This window comes from Sporisorium graminicola, chromosome SGRAM_8 (assembly GCF_005498985.1).
Source record: "Sporisorium graminicola strain CBS 10092 chromosome SGRAM_8, whole genome shotgun sequence".
Taxonomy (NCBI): domain Eukaryota; kingdom Fungi; phylum Basidiomycota; class Ustilaginomycetes; order Ustilaginales; family Ustilaginaceae; genus Sporisorium; species Sporisorium graminicola.
The window spans coordinates 301,835-316,306 of record NC_043738.1 but is presented as its reverse complement, the minus strand read 5'-3'; the positions used below and the strand labels follow the sequence as shown (position 1 = coordinate 316,306).

At 58.8% G+C, this 14,472-nt stretch overlaps 5 protein-coding genes across 5 annotated transcripts; 2 read left to right on the top strand and 3 right to left on the bottom strand.

The window, feature by feature from the left end:
• Positions 1 to 236: 236 nt before the first annotated feature.
• On the bottom strand, positions 237 to 3,148 carry EX895_005892 (uncharacterized protein; the record flags this gene model as incomplete). Its single annotated transcript, XM_029886484.1, has 2 exons — positions 237 to 2,777; positions 2,861 to 3,148. 2 exons carry the CDS (start codon positions 3,146 to 3,148, stop codon positions 237 to 239), a joined length of 2,829 nt encoding a protein of 942 aa, XP_029736797.1.
• Positions 3,149 to 4,576: 1,428 nt separating this feature from the next.
• On the top strand, positions 4,577 to 5,683 carry EX895_005891 (uncharacterized protein; the record flags this gene model as incomplete). The annotated part of the gene is made up of 1 exon (XM_029886483.1): positions 4,577 to 5,683. The coding sequence occupies one exon, from the start codon at positions 4,577 to 4,579 to the stop codon at positions 5,681 to 5,683; it is 1,107 nt and encodes a 368-aa protein (XP_029736796.1).
• A 554-nt stretch (positions 5,684 to 6,237) lies between these two features.
• EX895_005890 (uncharacterized protein) lies at positions 6,238 to 7,635 on the top strand (the record flags this gene model as incomplete). The annotated part of the gene is made up of 3 exons (XM_029886482.1): positions 6,238 to 6,376; positions 7,115 to 7,273; positions 7,343 to 7,635. 3 exons carry the CDS (start codon positions 6,238 to 6,240, stop codon positions 7,633 to 7,635), a joined length of 591 nt encoding a protein of 196 aa, XP_029736795.1.
• A 63-nt stretch (positions 7,636 to 7,698) lies between these two features.
• Positions 7,699 to 8,103, bottom strand: EX895_005889 (uncharacterized protein; the record flags this gene model as incomplete). Its single annotated transcript, XM_029886481.1, has 1 exon — positions 7,699 to 8,103. One exon carries the CDS (start codon positions 8,101 to 8,103, stop codon positions 7,699 to 7,701), a length of 405 nt encoding a protein of 134 aa, XP_029736794.1.
• Positions 8,104 to 8,474: 371 nt separating this feature from the next.
• On the bottom strand, positions 8,475 to 14,096 carry EX895_005888 (uncharacterized protein; the record flags this gene model as incomplete). Its single annotated transcript, XM_029886480.1, has 1 exon — positions 8,475 to 14,096. One exon carries the CDS (start codon positions 14,094 to 14,096, stop codon positions 8,475 to 8,477), a length of 5,622 nt encoding a protein of 1,873 aa, XP_029736793.1.
• Positions 14,097 to 14,472: the final 376 nt, after the last annotated feature.

The window sequence follows — 14,472 nt, the reverse complement described above, 5'->3', positions numbered from 1 at the left end:
GAAAGCGAAAGTGCAAAGCGTAAAGTGCAAAGCGGAAGCATGTGCAAGAGTGGAGCACGGGATGGAGGGGCGTGTAGATGGGTGGGAAGGCGCGGGGCCTCAGTAGGGTATCGTGTTGGTTGTGGCGTGGGGTTAGCCCGGAAGCGAGGACGTGCGAGGGCGTGCGAGGACGTCAGGGTGTGTGAAGAGGGATGCGCCGCGGTGAGCCCGGAGAGAGAGAGAAAGAGAGGAGCGCTTTAGTCGGCGGTAGCAGCCATGGTCGTCGCAGAGGCGCTCCTCTCTACCCCCCTCTTTTGCACGGTCGTGTGCAGCACTTCGACGGCATACCTCAGCTTTGTGACGAGCCCCCTCACCTTGCGCCTCTCAGCCGGGCGTGTGCGGTACACCCTCTCGGCCTCGGCACGGGCGCCTGCAACATTGAAGCGTAGGCGCTGCTCCTCTTCAGCCTCGCGCGCGCTCCTGTCCGTACACGCGATCGAGACAAACTCGGCCAGTGTCCAGCTGGTGATGCGCGGCACCCCGCCCGTCTTGTCGAGCGGCTCAATGACGCTGACCACCTGCGCACCGTGCGTGAGGAAGACCTTGGTGTGGTCGTAAAAGTTGAGCTGCACCGTGCCGTTCGAGAGCCGGAAGACAATGGCGTCTTTGGTCTTGTACCACTTGTGCACGAACGTCATGCCCACCGTGCGGTCCGTGTCGCTGAATGTGAGCGGCGAGTCGGCGCCGTACAGACGGTCCATGATTTCCTTTTCGAAGAACTTCATGACGCGCACGCGCGAGTGCAGCTCCTTGGGCACCGACCCTTCGTCCGCACCACTCGCGGGCATGACAAAGTTCTCCCGCTTCAGCTGGTCCGTCTTTGGCCCACCCACCGCGGCCGCAGGAGCCCCGGGAGCAGGTGCTTTGGCAGCACGAATGGTCGAGATGTAGTCCACATGTCGCTTGCTCGCCGACAGCACCATCGACGTCGCATCGCGGAAGTACACGCCCACTGTGCCGTCGCTCAGCGCATACCCCAAGCCGTACCGCTCCGAATGGTCCAGCCAGGAGATCAAGAACGTCCGTGGCGACTCGGGCACCACGCGCACGCCGTTGAGCTCGCACGCTTTTTCCACAAAACGTACCGAATCCATCGCAGAGGTCGAGGGCGGCGTGTAGAGCGTGTTGGCCTCCAGACATGCGAGTGCGGCATCGAGGTGCGAGATGATCACTTCGATCGACGTGCGTGTCTTTTTGGCGCCCGCAGCGAGCGCGGTGGAGCTCCCCACTGACGCGAGCGTGGCGCGGGATGAGGAAGGGGCCAGCGAGGGCGTGTACTCGTTGAGCGACGATGTGGTGGACAGTGGACGTGTCAGTCCGCCCGCCGCCGCCGCCGCAGCAGCAGCAGCAGTGCAAGTCGCACCACCCGCAACCACCCGTGCCTTCTGCTGCAGCGCGCGCTCATCCTGAGCACCACCAGCACCACCCGCAACGTTGGTATTGCGCGAATACATCCTCCCAAACTCCGGCCTCACAGCCGCAGCCGCAGGAAGAGGAGGCGCCATCGGGTTGGCATTCTCCTTATCCCCAGCTGCACCTGCAGCCGCACCGGGGCCCCTGGACAGTGTCAGCGACGACAGCTGCTTTGCCAAGCTGTTCGCCGTCGACCGCGCAAAGCTCTGCGGCGGGGGAGCGGGTGCCTTGAGCAACGGCTGACGACCCGCCTTGAGCAGCGCCGAGATGGGCGACTCCGGCTGGATCGCGTGCTGCACCTCGCGGTCCATCTTCTCGCGCCTCTCCTCGGCCTGCTCGGCCTGTTCGAGCTCGCTCCGTGCATCCACCAGCACGTCAACACGCTCGTGCGCATCTGAGTAGACCTCCCCGCCGGCAGCGGCAACGACGTCCTCGAGCAGGTCGTCGGCACGCTCGTCCCAGCAGGCCTGGCGCTTGAGCATGTCGAGGTTGCGCGCACTCTCGCGCGCGGTGATGGCGGGCAGGAATGGGGTGCCCTCGATCGATGTCGGCGGGATGGTGAGCGGGACGGGTCCGCACTGGAACCATGCGTGGTTCATGATCTGCACCAGCGTCGGCCTCTGTGCCGGGTTGTGCGTCAAGATCCTCGTGATCAGGTCGATTGCCTCGGTGCTGAGCCCGGCCTTCTCCGGGATCTCGTAGGCATTTTGTCGGATCCTCTCGTAGATTTCATCAACCTTTGGCGTCTGAAACGGCGGCTTGCCAACCAAGAGCGTATACATGATTACGCCAACACTCCAGATATCCACCTCGAAGCTGTGCCCCTGCCCCTGATCGTACAGGATCTCGGGGGCGATGTAGTTGGGCGTGCCACAGACCGTCTTCTTGCGCTCCTCTGGGTGCTTGAGCAGCGCAGCCAGGCCAAAGTCGCCAATCTTGACGTGCATGTGTTCGTCAAGGAAGATGTTGCCCAGTTTGAGGTCGCGGTGGATGATGCTGTTCTGGTGCAAGTTTTGCGTGCCTGCGAGGATCTGCACCATGAGGTACCGCGCCTCGGGCTCGGTGTAGGGACCGCGCTTCTTGACAATGTCGTTGAGCGAGCCGTTGCGGCACAGCTCGAGTCGGAAGTAGACGTTCGAGTCGTCTTCGAAGCAGTCTTCGAACTTGACGACGTGGATGTGGTCGACCGACTTGTGGATCATGATCTCGGCAAGGATCTTCTGGCGGTTCTTGCGCGACTTTGCGATGGCCGACTTGGCGATCACTTTGAACGCCTTGCGTCGGCCTTCCGGGTCGACAGCCATGTAGACGCGTGCGAAACCTCCCTGCAAACAGCAAAAGTAACGAGCGTGAGTCAGAGGTGCTGTGCGAATCAGTCAATACGGGGAGGAGGGAGGTTATAACGTACCTGTCCGAGCAATTCACCGCGCTTGAACGCGCGCCCCTCGGAGTCGATAATGACCTTGGGCGGCGGTGGCAGCGTGGGTTTCTTTGACGACGACTTGGAAGAGGCGGCAGGAGCAGTGCCGGTTGCGGTCTGAGTGGAGGGCTGCTTGGATGCAATGGTGGAAGCAGGTCGCGGACGTGATGGGAGCGTTGATGTGGTGGGAGCCGTGGAAGTGCGAGCATAGCCAGGATGAGCGGGCAGTTGATGATGCGCTAGGGACGAAGGCCCGGTGGCCATTGTGGACGCCATCGTGCGTGACGGAGGAGTTGACACAGAAGACGACGATGAGAGAGAGCGTCTGGGAAGCTAATGCCGGTGCTAATGTATGTATGTACGGCAATGAAGGCTGTGAGGAGAAGAGATGACTCGAATGAAGGTCCTTGCTGACGTTGTTGCTGTTGCTGTTGCTGTTGTTGATGATTGCAATGATGACGAGCACTGATGATTTTGACGGCGTGTCTGTTGATAGGATCCTTGCTGTCACTGGTCTATCTTGACACACACAAGATGCAGTGTGGTGATCCCTGGAAGCGACAACCAAAGGAGCAAGAGGTGAGTGTAGGAGAGAGACAAGGATGATGGTCAGGAGTAAGAGTGAGAGTGGACAGCAGTAACGAGCAACGGAGAGCGTCGAGTGCTGTTTGTGACTGACACGAGCCTGCCTGCAATGTGACAGCTAAAGGGAGAAAAAAGGTAAATACCAACGGACCTTCGTCAAAGAACGGTCAAGGAAGAGGCTTGCTTGCTTGCTTCTTTTCTCTTAGTGCGTCCGATTAGCTGCGTCGGGGTTAGGGATGACTGTCAGCCACAGCACAGACAGACGGCTGCAAGCTCCTTCCTACCTGGTCCACAGTCAGTCCACTCGCACATGGGATGGATGCGTAGCGTTTGCATAAAAAGAAAAACGAGAAGCAGGCGAGCAAGTAGACTTCACACCAACATGAAACCCCCCACCCAAACCTGCACATTCAGTCCTCGAAGATGGGCCTCAAATGATGCTCCCTCTCTGCTTCCGTAAAGCACGGCGGCTTGGTTGGTACACGTTTGTAGGCATCCATGCTCATGTGAGACGCAGCATCGTGCAATGGCTGTCTGTCCAAGTTTGGCCTGTCAAAGGTTGAACAAGCCCGAGAGAAAGGCCGGAAAACAAGGATTGAATACTGTAAAAAAGAGCATGTTTTGACGTGCCAACGCCGCCAGAACGCGTTCTGCAACCAGACGTTCATTTTGCATCACGTGCAAGTTTGTCCATCTGAAATACAGTATTTCGCATGAGACCAGGTTCGGTGTAACATTCGCACGCGCAAACATTCGCAACCTCCACCTCCACCACACGCAACCGCTCGCAATCTCGACCGGCATCCGCGGAGATGATGGTGTTAGCCACGATGCGAGTCTCGCCTCTTTCATTGCCCCGAGACCAACGAACGACTAGGTTCGGCAGCTGGGCGAATGGTGGACGTCTAAGCGATTGAAGCTTCTGAAAGTAGCGACGGAGTAGCTAGGAAGAAAAGCGTGGCGAATGCAGACTCACTCGGTTTTGGTCGAGAGGCGGTATCGAGAACATCAGGCATAAATAACACTCCCTCCCTTTTCCTCTCGGCTCGACTCGACTCGATCCCACCCACCCTCCCATCCACTACTTGCCTCCTCAATTCGCAAGCACCAACGAACATCATGTCTCCCATCCCTACCATCCCACTCGGCGGCTCGGCAAGCCACATCCACATCGGCCGTGTCGCCTTTGGCTGCATGGGCATGACCTGGTGCGACCCCAAGGACGCCACGCCCGACCCGCAGGCTTTCGAAACCATCAAGGCTGCCGTCGATGCCGGCAGCAACTTTATCAATACGGGCGCCTTCTACGGCCCGCCGACGAACCCCTATGCCAATCTTCAGCTCCTCAAACGCTTCTACGACGCCCATCCGGACTACAAATCCAAGACGATCCTCTCCGTCAAGGGTGGCATGCCTATCGACAAGTATCGTGCCCTGGGTATGGCCGGCCTCAAGCCCGACTCGTCCCTCGAGACGCTCGAGGCCGATCTGCGCGCCATCCGCGAGCAGCTCGGCACCGACCAGGGCGGCAAAGAGATCGACATCTACGAGATGGCGCGTCGTGATCCCGCTGCCTCGGTCACGCAGATCATGCACAACATGCTCTCGCTCTCCTCCGAGACCTACACCAACGCCGAGGGCAACAAGGTCACGGGCAAAGGCCTGTTCAAGCATATCTCGCTCTCAGAGCTCGGGCTGGATAGCATCAAGGAAGCCGTCAGCGTCGCGCCCATCGCCTGCGTCGAGCTCGAGGTCAGCCCGTGGGAGCTCGAGGCGTACAACCTGGGCATCGTCGACTACTGCTCCCAGCACAAGATCCCCATCCTTGCCTACTCGCCCACGGGCAAGGGCATTCTCAGCGGAAATATCCGGTCGCTCAGCGACCTCCCTGAAAACGACATCCGTCGCCACATGGACCGACTCTCGGAAGAAAACCTGGCCAAGAATCTCGAGCTCGCCAACGAGTTCAGATCCGTCGCTGAGCAGCAGTCTCCCCCCTTGACCGCCACCCAGTTGGGCCTCGCCTGGCTCATGGCCAGCAGCAACGTCATCGTCCCCCTCCCCGGAACATCTAAGGCGGCTAGAGCAAAGGAAAACGCCGCCGCCGCTGGCTTCCAGCTCGACCCGCAGACCAAGGACAACTTGGACCAGAAGGTCAAGCAGTTCAAGACCGCCGGCGGAAGGTACAACGAGAATTCCCGCAAGCACAGCGTGCTCTGGGGCTAGACGCAGCTCGGAAAAGTCACTCGTAATACTAGACACACCTCTCACACGCACCACTGCGCGGCCCAGCTTGTCTTGTCTATGAGTGAGTGTGAATTGTGGTTCGTGAGAAAACAGTTGATCCTGCCGCCGTGGAGGGAAAAGGCGAGAGAGTATTCTTTGACGCGTTGCCGAGACTGGTGTCAGGTTGGTTCAAACTGATGATGCACAAGGCGCCGTGAGCGTACAGGGCATGCCAAGCTGTCCAAAGACAGGGTCCTGTCGCATGACCACGCCACACAGAGCGGGCTAGCAACGTTCTTCGCACGCTCCGCGTACCCAGTGCGGTGGTGGCCACACACCCAAGCGAGCGTACGGACGTTGCTGCCGCCTGTGTCGTCGTCACATGTAGACACCACGCTCTGTTCATTCGTCTCTCGCCGTCAGCTGCACGGCCTCACACGCCGCCCAAGCGTCTTCCGGACAACGTACAGCACTGTGCAGCAGCCCCGGATGTTACTGCTCCACCCTACGCGCACCATACGCAACAACAGCCGACGGCAGAGAAGAGCACCCACATGACACCCCCTCGACGCCGTTTTCCCAACACGCACTGCCCTCTACCCTTCCACTATGCCCCAGTGCAATCGTTCTTGTCGCAGGGCAAACTCTACCGCAGCACACCGCGACTGTCCAACCAGAGGCCCGCACCGGCAAGTGAGCACCGTCTCATCTCGGCCCGTTTTGCCCAACTCGACCCTCGACAATGCAACGCCAAAAGGGAGGCGGGAGCAAAACAAAGTGCTTGGCGCCCGGCATCGGCACCGGCACGACCTTGGCGCGCATATTGCGCTGCGGGAGATATGAAAAGAGGGAAAGAGAGACAGGAGAAGCGGCTTCATCTGCTCGGCCATGTCCTCACACTCGCTTTAAGGGGGTTTGGGGGGCCAGGGGGGTTGGATGACATACGGAAGCGTGTGACGAAATTGCATACAAGGGTGCGCGAAGACGGTAAATGGTGAGGAGGGAGCGCAACGTGTGGGAGGGAGGCGAGGTGCGATGGTATGCGTCGCCGGTTACGGGTCGATGGCTTGTTTGTCGTGCGATCTTCTGGGGCAACGCTGACTAGAGGGCGGTGGATAAGCATATAAGCCCGATGGACCGCTCATGTCCACCACTATCCTCCTGTTCCTATCCCCTCTCCTCTCTGCCCCTATCTGGCTGCCTGGCACAATGAACAGGCGCCAGCTCCCCCTCGTAATCGTCATCACCCTCGCACTCGTCCCCATCACCCTCGCCATCCCGTTACCCCCACCGCGCCGCACGCGACTCGCACCACCCCCGCTGTACCACTCGGCCCCGCCACCCCGCGTGTTCGCCAATCCGACCCAGCCGACCCAGTACGAAAACCTGTACCGATCCTACCTGGAGCCGCTGGGGCTGTTTGTCCAACAGCCCGAGCACCACGCACCGGTGCGATCGCCGCGTACCAGCGCACCGTCAACACGCACCCGGCCTACGTTGCCCCGGGAGCCGGCGAGGCGATCCCCGGCCTCCTGGCGCGCGCCTACACGCTGACTGCGCCCAACGCTGCCCCGGGCCGTGATGAGCAGAGTAAGTCGTCCGAGCCTGCGCTTCTGCTTCCCCCAGGTGTGAGATGCTGAACCGCTTGATAATGTGTAGGAGCGTTCCTGGCGCTGTTCAACGAAGTCGGCGAACAGTCGAGATTGCATATGCAAAACGCCCTGCATCCGGAAAACGTCTCGTCGCAGCACCGTTCGCCGCTTGAGAGTCTGCGTTCCAAGTACGCACAGCTGCTGCAGCTGCTCGAGAGAGACGATAATTCCGACAAGCTGACCGGCCAGCTGTCAGAAATGGAGAGGCAGAGCTTCGAGCGCTCGATCGAAACGCTGCAGGCCGAGCACAGCTTGTTGCAGGTGGCGAAGGGGTATGCTTCGACGTTTCCGCATCTGTGATTCGGCTCGCACCCAGTGAGCACAAAGTAGTGCCAAGATGATCCACGTTGACTGGGGAGCTGTTTATGGCGAAGCGTCGGGTTGTTCGGCCTGTGCTCCACTCGACTCTGGCTCGACAGCATGCTGCTTCAGCCACGCCTCGTCATCCCACACTGCCCTACCACTCCTCGCTCCCCCGCCGTCCGCTCCTACCTGCCTGAGCTTGTTCGGATCGGCCAAATTAACACTGATCGTCCTCCCACCGATCGCATTGAGGTTCATATTGTCCAGCGCGTCCAGCGCGTCGTCCGGCGTTGCAAACGTGATGAATCCAAACCCCTTGTTGCGCTTCCCCGCTGCAGTCGATGTCGAGGGCACAGAGACCGAGACAATGTCGCCAAACACGGCAAAGTGCGAGGCCAGCGATGATTCGTCCAAGTGAGCAGGCAGGTTGCCGACGTAGATTGTTGATGAAGATGCTGTGCTCATGACGGAGGTGACAGTGAGGTGGTCTGTATGCGAGATAAAGAAGAAGGAGGGAGGGAACAAATTGCTCGTTCGGCGGTGTTGTTCAGAAGCATTGGTAGCATAGCCCGACTTCCGACTATTTTCAGACTCGCAGTTCACTGATGCAACGCCATAAAATCACACACCAGTAATTGAGGCTCCCAAACATCCAAAGGAATTCCCACAACCGCACCGTCATCATGATCAACCGCCTTCATTCTACGCTCTCCCCTTCACACACACGCATTCCAACCGACCTTCTGTAACGCTCTATATTCGTAAACGAGTCATACACAGTAAAGCAAAGTGAAAGATAAAGAGAAAAGAAGTGTCCACACTTGCTAAAAAAGTCATCACAAGGCCATAAACTTCGACGCCTCGGACGGCGCCCTGTCGTGATTCGATCCTTCCGCGGTGTGCCAGGACATCCCCGAGGCACCAGAGAGCTCGTGTGAATGCCCGCCTTCCCTCGCAATCGTCAAGCTCTGCTGCGATTCCGAAGCAGCCATGGCTGCCCCAGTGTCAAAGTGTGGCGGCGAAGGTGTCTTGAACCGATCGTGGTACCGAGCGCCGGCCAGTTTCGTCGGCGTCGTAGGGTTCGATCCGGACTGGGACTGATCTGCCGCCGCATTCGTCCTCGCATTCGTCGTGTGCGTGGCACCCGAGCCGTAGCTCGACCCTGACACGGATCTGACTCCTGCTGGTGTATACCCAGTGCCCGTTGCAGCAGGGTAGGGATTCACGCCATCGTCGTATTCAGCGCCAAACTCGTCGTCAAATGCCCGCGCAAAACTATCCTTCGACGGCTGTTTCGTCATCATCGGGTATCTGCTCTTCTCCGCCCAGGACGAGGTCTGAACCTGGATCCTCGGCACACCATCGGGTCGCGGCGTCCTCTCGGGGTCGTAACTTCCATATGGACGAGCGTGCATCGCATCGCCGCTGGCCGGAAGCGCGTCCGGGTCGTAATATGACAGACCAGAAACAGCCCCGTTGCCGCGAGCGTACCCCGCAGCAGGGCTGAAGCCGGGCGGCGGCTGCAGCTGCAGCGTTCCCGTGTGCGCGTGCAGATTCTGACCATGCCCACCAAGATTGCGTCGCGAGTACGTGTCCTCATAATCGCCAACGCCCACCTGAAGCGGATCGACCGATGTATCCGACCTGTCGTCTTCCTCGCCCACAGCTGACAGGTTCTTGAGACGCTGCTGATGTTGCTGCTGGTGACGCTGGCGCTCGGTGGACCTTTTGGCCTGCGCAAAGAGGTGATTGTTCTGACCCTCGACATCGCGATCGCTGCTTCTCGTAAACGATTCATCCATGTTCGCGTCGTCCTCCTCCACGTACACGCCGTGTTTGGCCTCGGCCCGCCTCGCCCTCTTCTTGCTGTGGTGAGCAATGCCGAGCTGGTCCTTGAGATCGCCACGCGTCCAGGCCTCGCGCAGGATATCGTGCTCGTTGGGATGGAACGACGATCGCCAGGCGCGGGCAAAGAAGCGTGGCAGCAGCGAAACGACTGTGATGAGCAGGATGATTGCCCAGAAGTTGACCGTCTGGACAAGCCAGAATCCGACATTCTGGAAGCTAAAAACGGGGAAGGCCGAGTACAACAATGTCCACGCGTAGACACTCAGCAGCGAGATGATCTCGACCGCCCAGAAGATGCCCGTCCAGTGCTTGGCGATAACGCCAGCGTACAAATTAGCCGTCGTGACCGCGCCGGCAGCGATCGTGGTGCCAAACATGCTGAGCCCGCCCATCTCTTGACCGCTATGGCTGATCATCGGACCGTAGGTGAAGAACCACCAAGGGATAAAGTAGCATGCGGCACCCTGGTACGCAGCATCAAACATGCTCATGTAGAAGAGGAACTTGGTGTACTCTGTGCCCTGGATACCTCGCTTGTACGTTTGCGGGAATGCCAGCAGAGCCTTGATGTTGACAACCTGGTCGAGTGCGCCAATCACGATGACGCAGAGCGAGCTGAACACAAGGTTGTACAGCAAGACGTACGTGTAGTCGAAGATGTAAGAACCCGTGAAGTCCGAGTCGATCTGGTAGAAGAACAAGATCGAGGTCCAGATGATATTCTTGTAGAAGAACACCTTGTGCAGGTCCGAAATACGATGGTAGCACAGTTGGCCGTGCACCAGCAGCAAACGAGTGAGGAAGCGGAACTGGCCAATGGCGTAATCAGCACTCATCGATGCCTGGGCACCCTCGAGACCAGCAATTCCAACACCGCAGTGCGCCTCTTGAATCATGGCCACGTCGTTGGCACCATCTCCAATGGCCAGCGTCATCGCATTCTTGCCGTCCTTGACCAACTTGACCGTCAGCGCCTTCTGAGCCGGCGAAACACGGCAGCAGACCACAGCCTCACACTGCGTGGTGAGCGCCAGGAACAGCGGCCGCAGATTGGAATCGAGCGCATAACGCAGCGTCTCGCCGTCAATCACCACCGCGAAACCATCGTTGGGTGCCTGCTCAGATCGTTCGACAGTGAGACGATTCTTGCGCGCCTTGCCTCCCTTGCGGGTCGAAGGCTCCTCCACCACCACGGGTCTGCCCGCCGCCGCAATCTTGTTGCAGGCCGCCTCCAGCTGTGCTCGCGTGCCCGTCTCGTGATCGGCCGAGATGATCATGATCTCCATTTCCGAGGTCAGCAAATTGCAGCTGAAGCCGATCTCGATGGCGGTCTGCAGCTTGTCACCCGTTAAGATCCACAGCTTAATTCCGGCTCGGTGCAGCGTCTCGATGGCTTCGGGTACGCCCACCTGCAGCTTGTCTTCGAGGGCAGTAGCACCTAGCAACGTGAGATCGACTTCGATCTTCTCGTTGGCCTCATCGATAGCTTCGTCACGGTCGGTGAGACTGGCGCTGGCCTCATCGTGGATGCGCGCCCATTCCAAATACTCAGCCTCATCCAGGTAGCGATATGCGATGCAAAGGGTACGCAATCCCGCGTTGGCAAAGGCCTCGAGGTCGTGGAAGGTGGCCTGCTTGAGCTCCTCAGGATGATCGGCACGTAGACGTTGGTAGATGACCGAGTCGGCACCCTTGGTGATCATGAGGATGCGTCCGTCGGCTTCACGTACGATGATCGACATTCGCTTTCGGGTGCTGTTGAACTCGAGCACTTTGAGCGGCGTGTATTGCTCTGGCTGTCCGAGCACCTCGATATCGATGGTGTTGTTGTTCCTGGCGATAAAGACAGCACCAGCGTCACGCGCAGCTGCGACCAGGGCGGCCTCATCCGGCGATTCGGCCTTGTACTCGAGTGTGTAGGGGTCGGTGCCATCCGGTCGATCCGCGAGCGCAGTGTGGCAAAGCGCAAGGGCACGGAAGAAGGTGGCGACGTTTTTGCGCTGTGGATCCGAAGCGCCTGCGGCCAACGTCTCAGCCATGGGCGCCGAAATGAGGGTCATCTTGCTGGGCCGCAGGTATCTGTTCTTGAACGCGCCATTCATGATGTCGACCATGCGTTTCTTGGAAACGGCCAGCTCTGCCTCCTGCTTCTCAGCGCTAAAATCCGACGTGTCCTTGCCCTGTCGCTTCATCGCGCCGATCATGGCCTCGGTGATGCCGTCGCCGTAGGATACGCCATTGATGGAGCACTTCTTGAACTCCATGACGTTCTGCGTGAGCGTGCCGGTCTTGTCGGAAAAGATGTACTCGATTTGGCCGAGGTCGTCCGAAATGTTCCACGTCTTGGGCACGCACGGGTAGTCGAGCGGGGCGTAGTACATTTCGATATCCTGGTAGATGAAAAAGGCCTGGATGGTCTTGACGATCTCGATTGAGATGTAGAGCGAGATTGGCACGATATTCTGGAAGACGACGAGGCAGGAGCCAAAGATGACGAGCGCATTGACGATGTTGCTGCTGCTCACTTCAGCACCCACCTCGTAGTAGGCGCGGCTCGTGTTCTTGTTGCTGAGACGCAGACCGCCGATGACGGCACAGACGAGGCAGAGGACCATGAGAATGACAAAGTTGACAATGACGTTGAAGTTCGTCTCCTTTTCGACCTTGGAGCGCTTCGAAGGCGTCTCGCCTGAGTTGAGCATGATCTTTGTGTCTTCGCCGGTAAAGAGGACGACGCCGATGACCCACTCGGTGTTTCGAAGAGCGCAGCCTCGCAGCAGGAGCTCGTTGATGGTGATGGGCTCGACGCGGCGCGTGCGTGCTTCGGCGGCGGCGTAGGCGCTGCTGTCCGGCGGCAGCGATTCGAGCGTGTCGGCAAAGTCGCCCTCCTTGCTAGGTTCGCTGACGCTGTACTTGAGGAGACCGTTGAAGCTGTATAAATTGGCGTGGGGCGCTTCGCTGTCGATGACAAAGCGGGCATGCTCGACGTCCTCTTCGCTCTGGATGCCCATGGTGGCCTTGAGCGACTTGCGCACCTTGAGGTTGGTCTCGCCGTCCAGATTCTTGGTCTCGACGTACGCGTTGCCATCCGGGTCGGATGTGTTGAGCACGACAATGTCGGCAGGGACCTGCTCGTCCTCGCGCAGCATGACGATGTCACCCACTTCGAGCTTTTTCCAAAGCGTGCGTTCCCATCGTGCGGTGCCGGGCGTGTGTCGTCGATAGTCAACTACGCCTTCGACATTGCTGCCAGTGGTGAGGAAGGTGGTTGCGCTGGGCCCTAGCTGTTGCTGATTGGGCTGGAGCGGCTGGAGTACCGAGACGCTGCTTGCATTTGCGTCAGCGTAGTTGGCTGATGACAGGCCTCGTGCGAGTGCCGCATTGGACTGGTTGTAGCTTGTGCCGTAGAGGCTGCCGTTCTCTCGCTCGCTTTCGCTCATGATCGTTCCCAAGGCACGGGAGCTGGCGAGACTGTCACTACGCATACTGCGGGTATCGGGTCGGCGACCAAAGTCATCAGCGTCCTGAAAGGCGTCGTTGGCAGCGTTGGAACGCCGCGAGCTTCCACCAACTTGATGCATGCCGATGGCATCCTCCTTTTCACGCAGCTTGCGAACGCCTTTGGAAACTTTGCTGCTGCCTCGTCCGGAAAGGCCAAACAGCTTCTGAAGCCACGAGCGCTGGTCCTTGGCCTGGTTGAGGTTTCGCCAGCTGCCGAGACGCGTGACGGCCGAGTTGTTGACTTCGTTGTCGAGTACGTGTCTGCGATGATCCTCTATCGAGTCCTTGATGGCGGTGATGGTGAGGATGGCGACGAGTGGCAACATGGCGATCTGCGGGATAGTCGCACCAAATGTGGGGAACACCTGGAGGACGACGAGACCCAGGAAATAGACGTTGGCGACGCGCCGGAACTGCTCAAAGAGGAATCTGGGAAGAAAAGTGACGACGGTGTACTTGGAGGTGCGGACCTTGTTGCGCGGATAGACGACGGCGGGCTCGCCGTTCTTGCGTAGCTCTGAGTGGGTTGGGGGAATGTTGACATAGACATTCCTTCTCTTCTTTGGCTTCATCTTGCGCACGGTTGGGCCAGCAGGTTCTGATTGTGGTTGAATCGCATCTTGGGACGGGTTCTTTTCATCGGATGCTTCTTCAGCGATGGCGGAATCGGGAACGGAGCCCTGCTGAGCTGAGGCGAATGCAGCATCCGAGTCGAGATGATAACCGGACGGCCCATTGGAGCGACGCTTCTTGGCCTCCTCCGACACTAATTGTGCTAGGGTGGAGTTCTTTTGCTGCTGTTGCTTGCGCAGGGTTCGCCCGCGGAAGAGTTTATGTGAAAGGCTGTTGGCGCGCTTCGCCTTTCTCCTCTCGTCTCTGCGTTGTTCTGAGCGATGCGATTCTGCAATGGAAGCGGCGGCGGTTCGGACGGTCTTGAGCTGGAGGTTCGGGTCGACCATAGGATCGTAATCGGGATGCGTAGGGTCGGTAACGTAGGACTGATCCAACGGCCCTGGCTGATACGGCAGTCTGTGGTTCGGGTCATAGTGGTGGCCGGCCTGATCAAGGCCACTGTGGCCTTGGAGGTGCTCTGAGCGACCAAAGACCATGATGGACGATTCGACGTGCGTCTGACTCGAGCCAGCGAGTCGAAAGGGGAAAAGATTGGAATCCAGCAAGGTCGTGGCAAGGTTGAATTACACAAGCATGCAGAAGAGGCGAACCGGACTGACAATGCAGAGACAAAAAGAGGTAGATGTCGATCGAGACGATGATAGGTTGATGTCGTAGACGGAACCGGCCGTGTGCGTGGAATCTGTTCAGGAAGAGCAGACGCTTAGACGGCGTACTGTGCGCGGGCTGAAGGAGATTGAGCTGCAAGGACACGGTAGATCAGAGCGAGTGGGCCGACCACGATAGCAATCGATGATGATGGTCGATACAGATGGTGCGATGTGGTGAGGTGGTGATGAAGGTGTAGTAGGT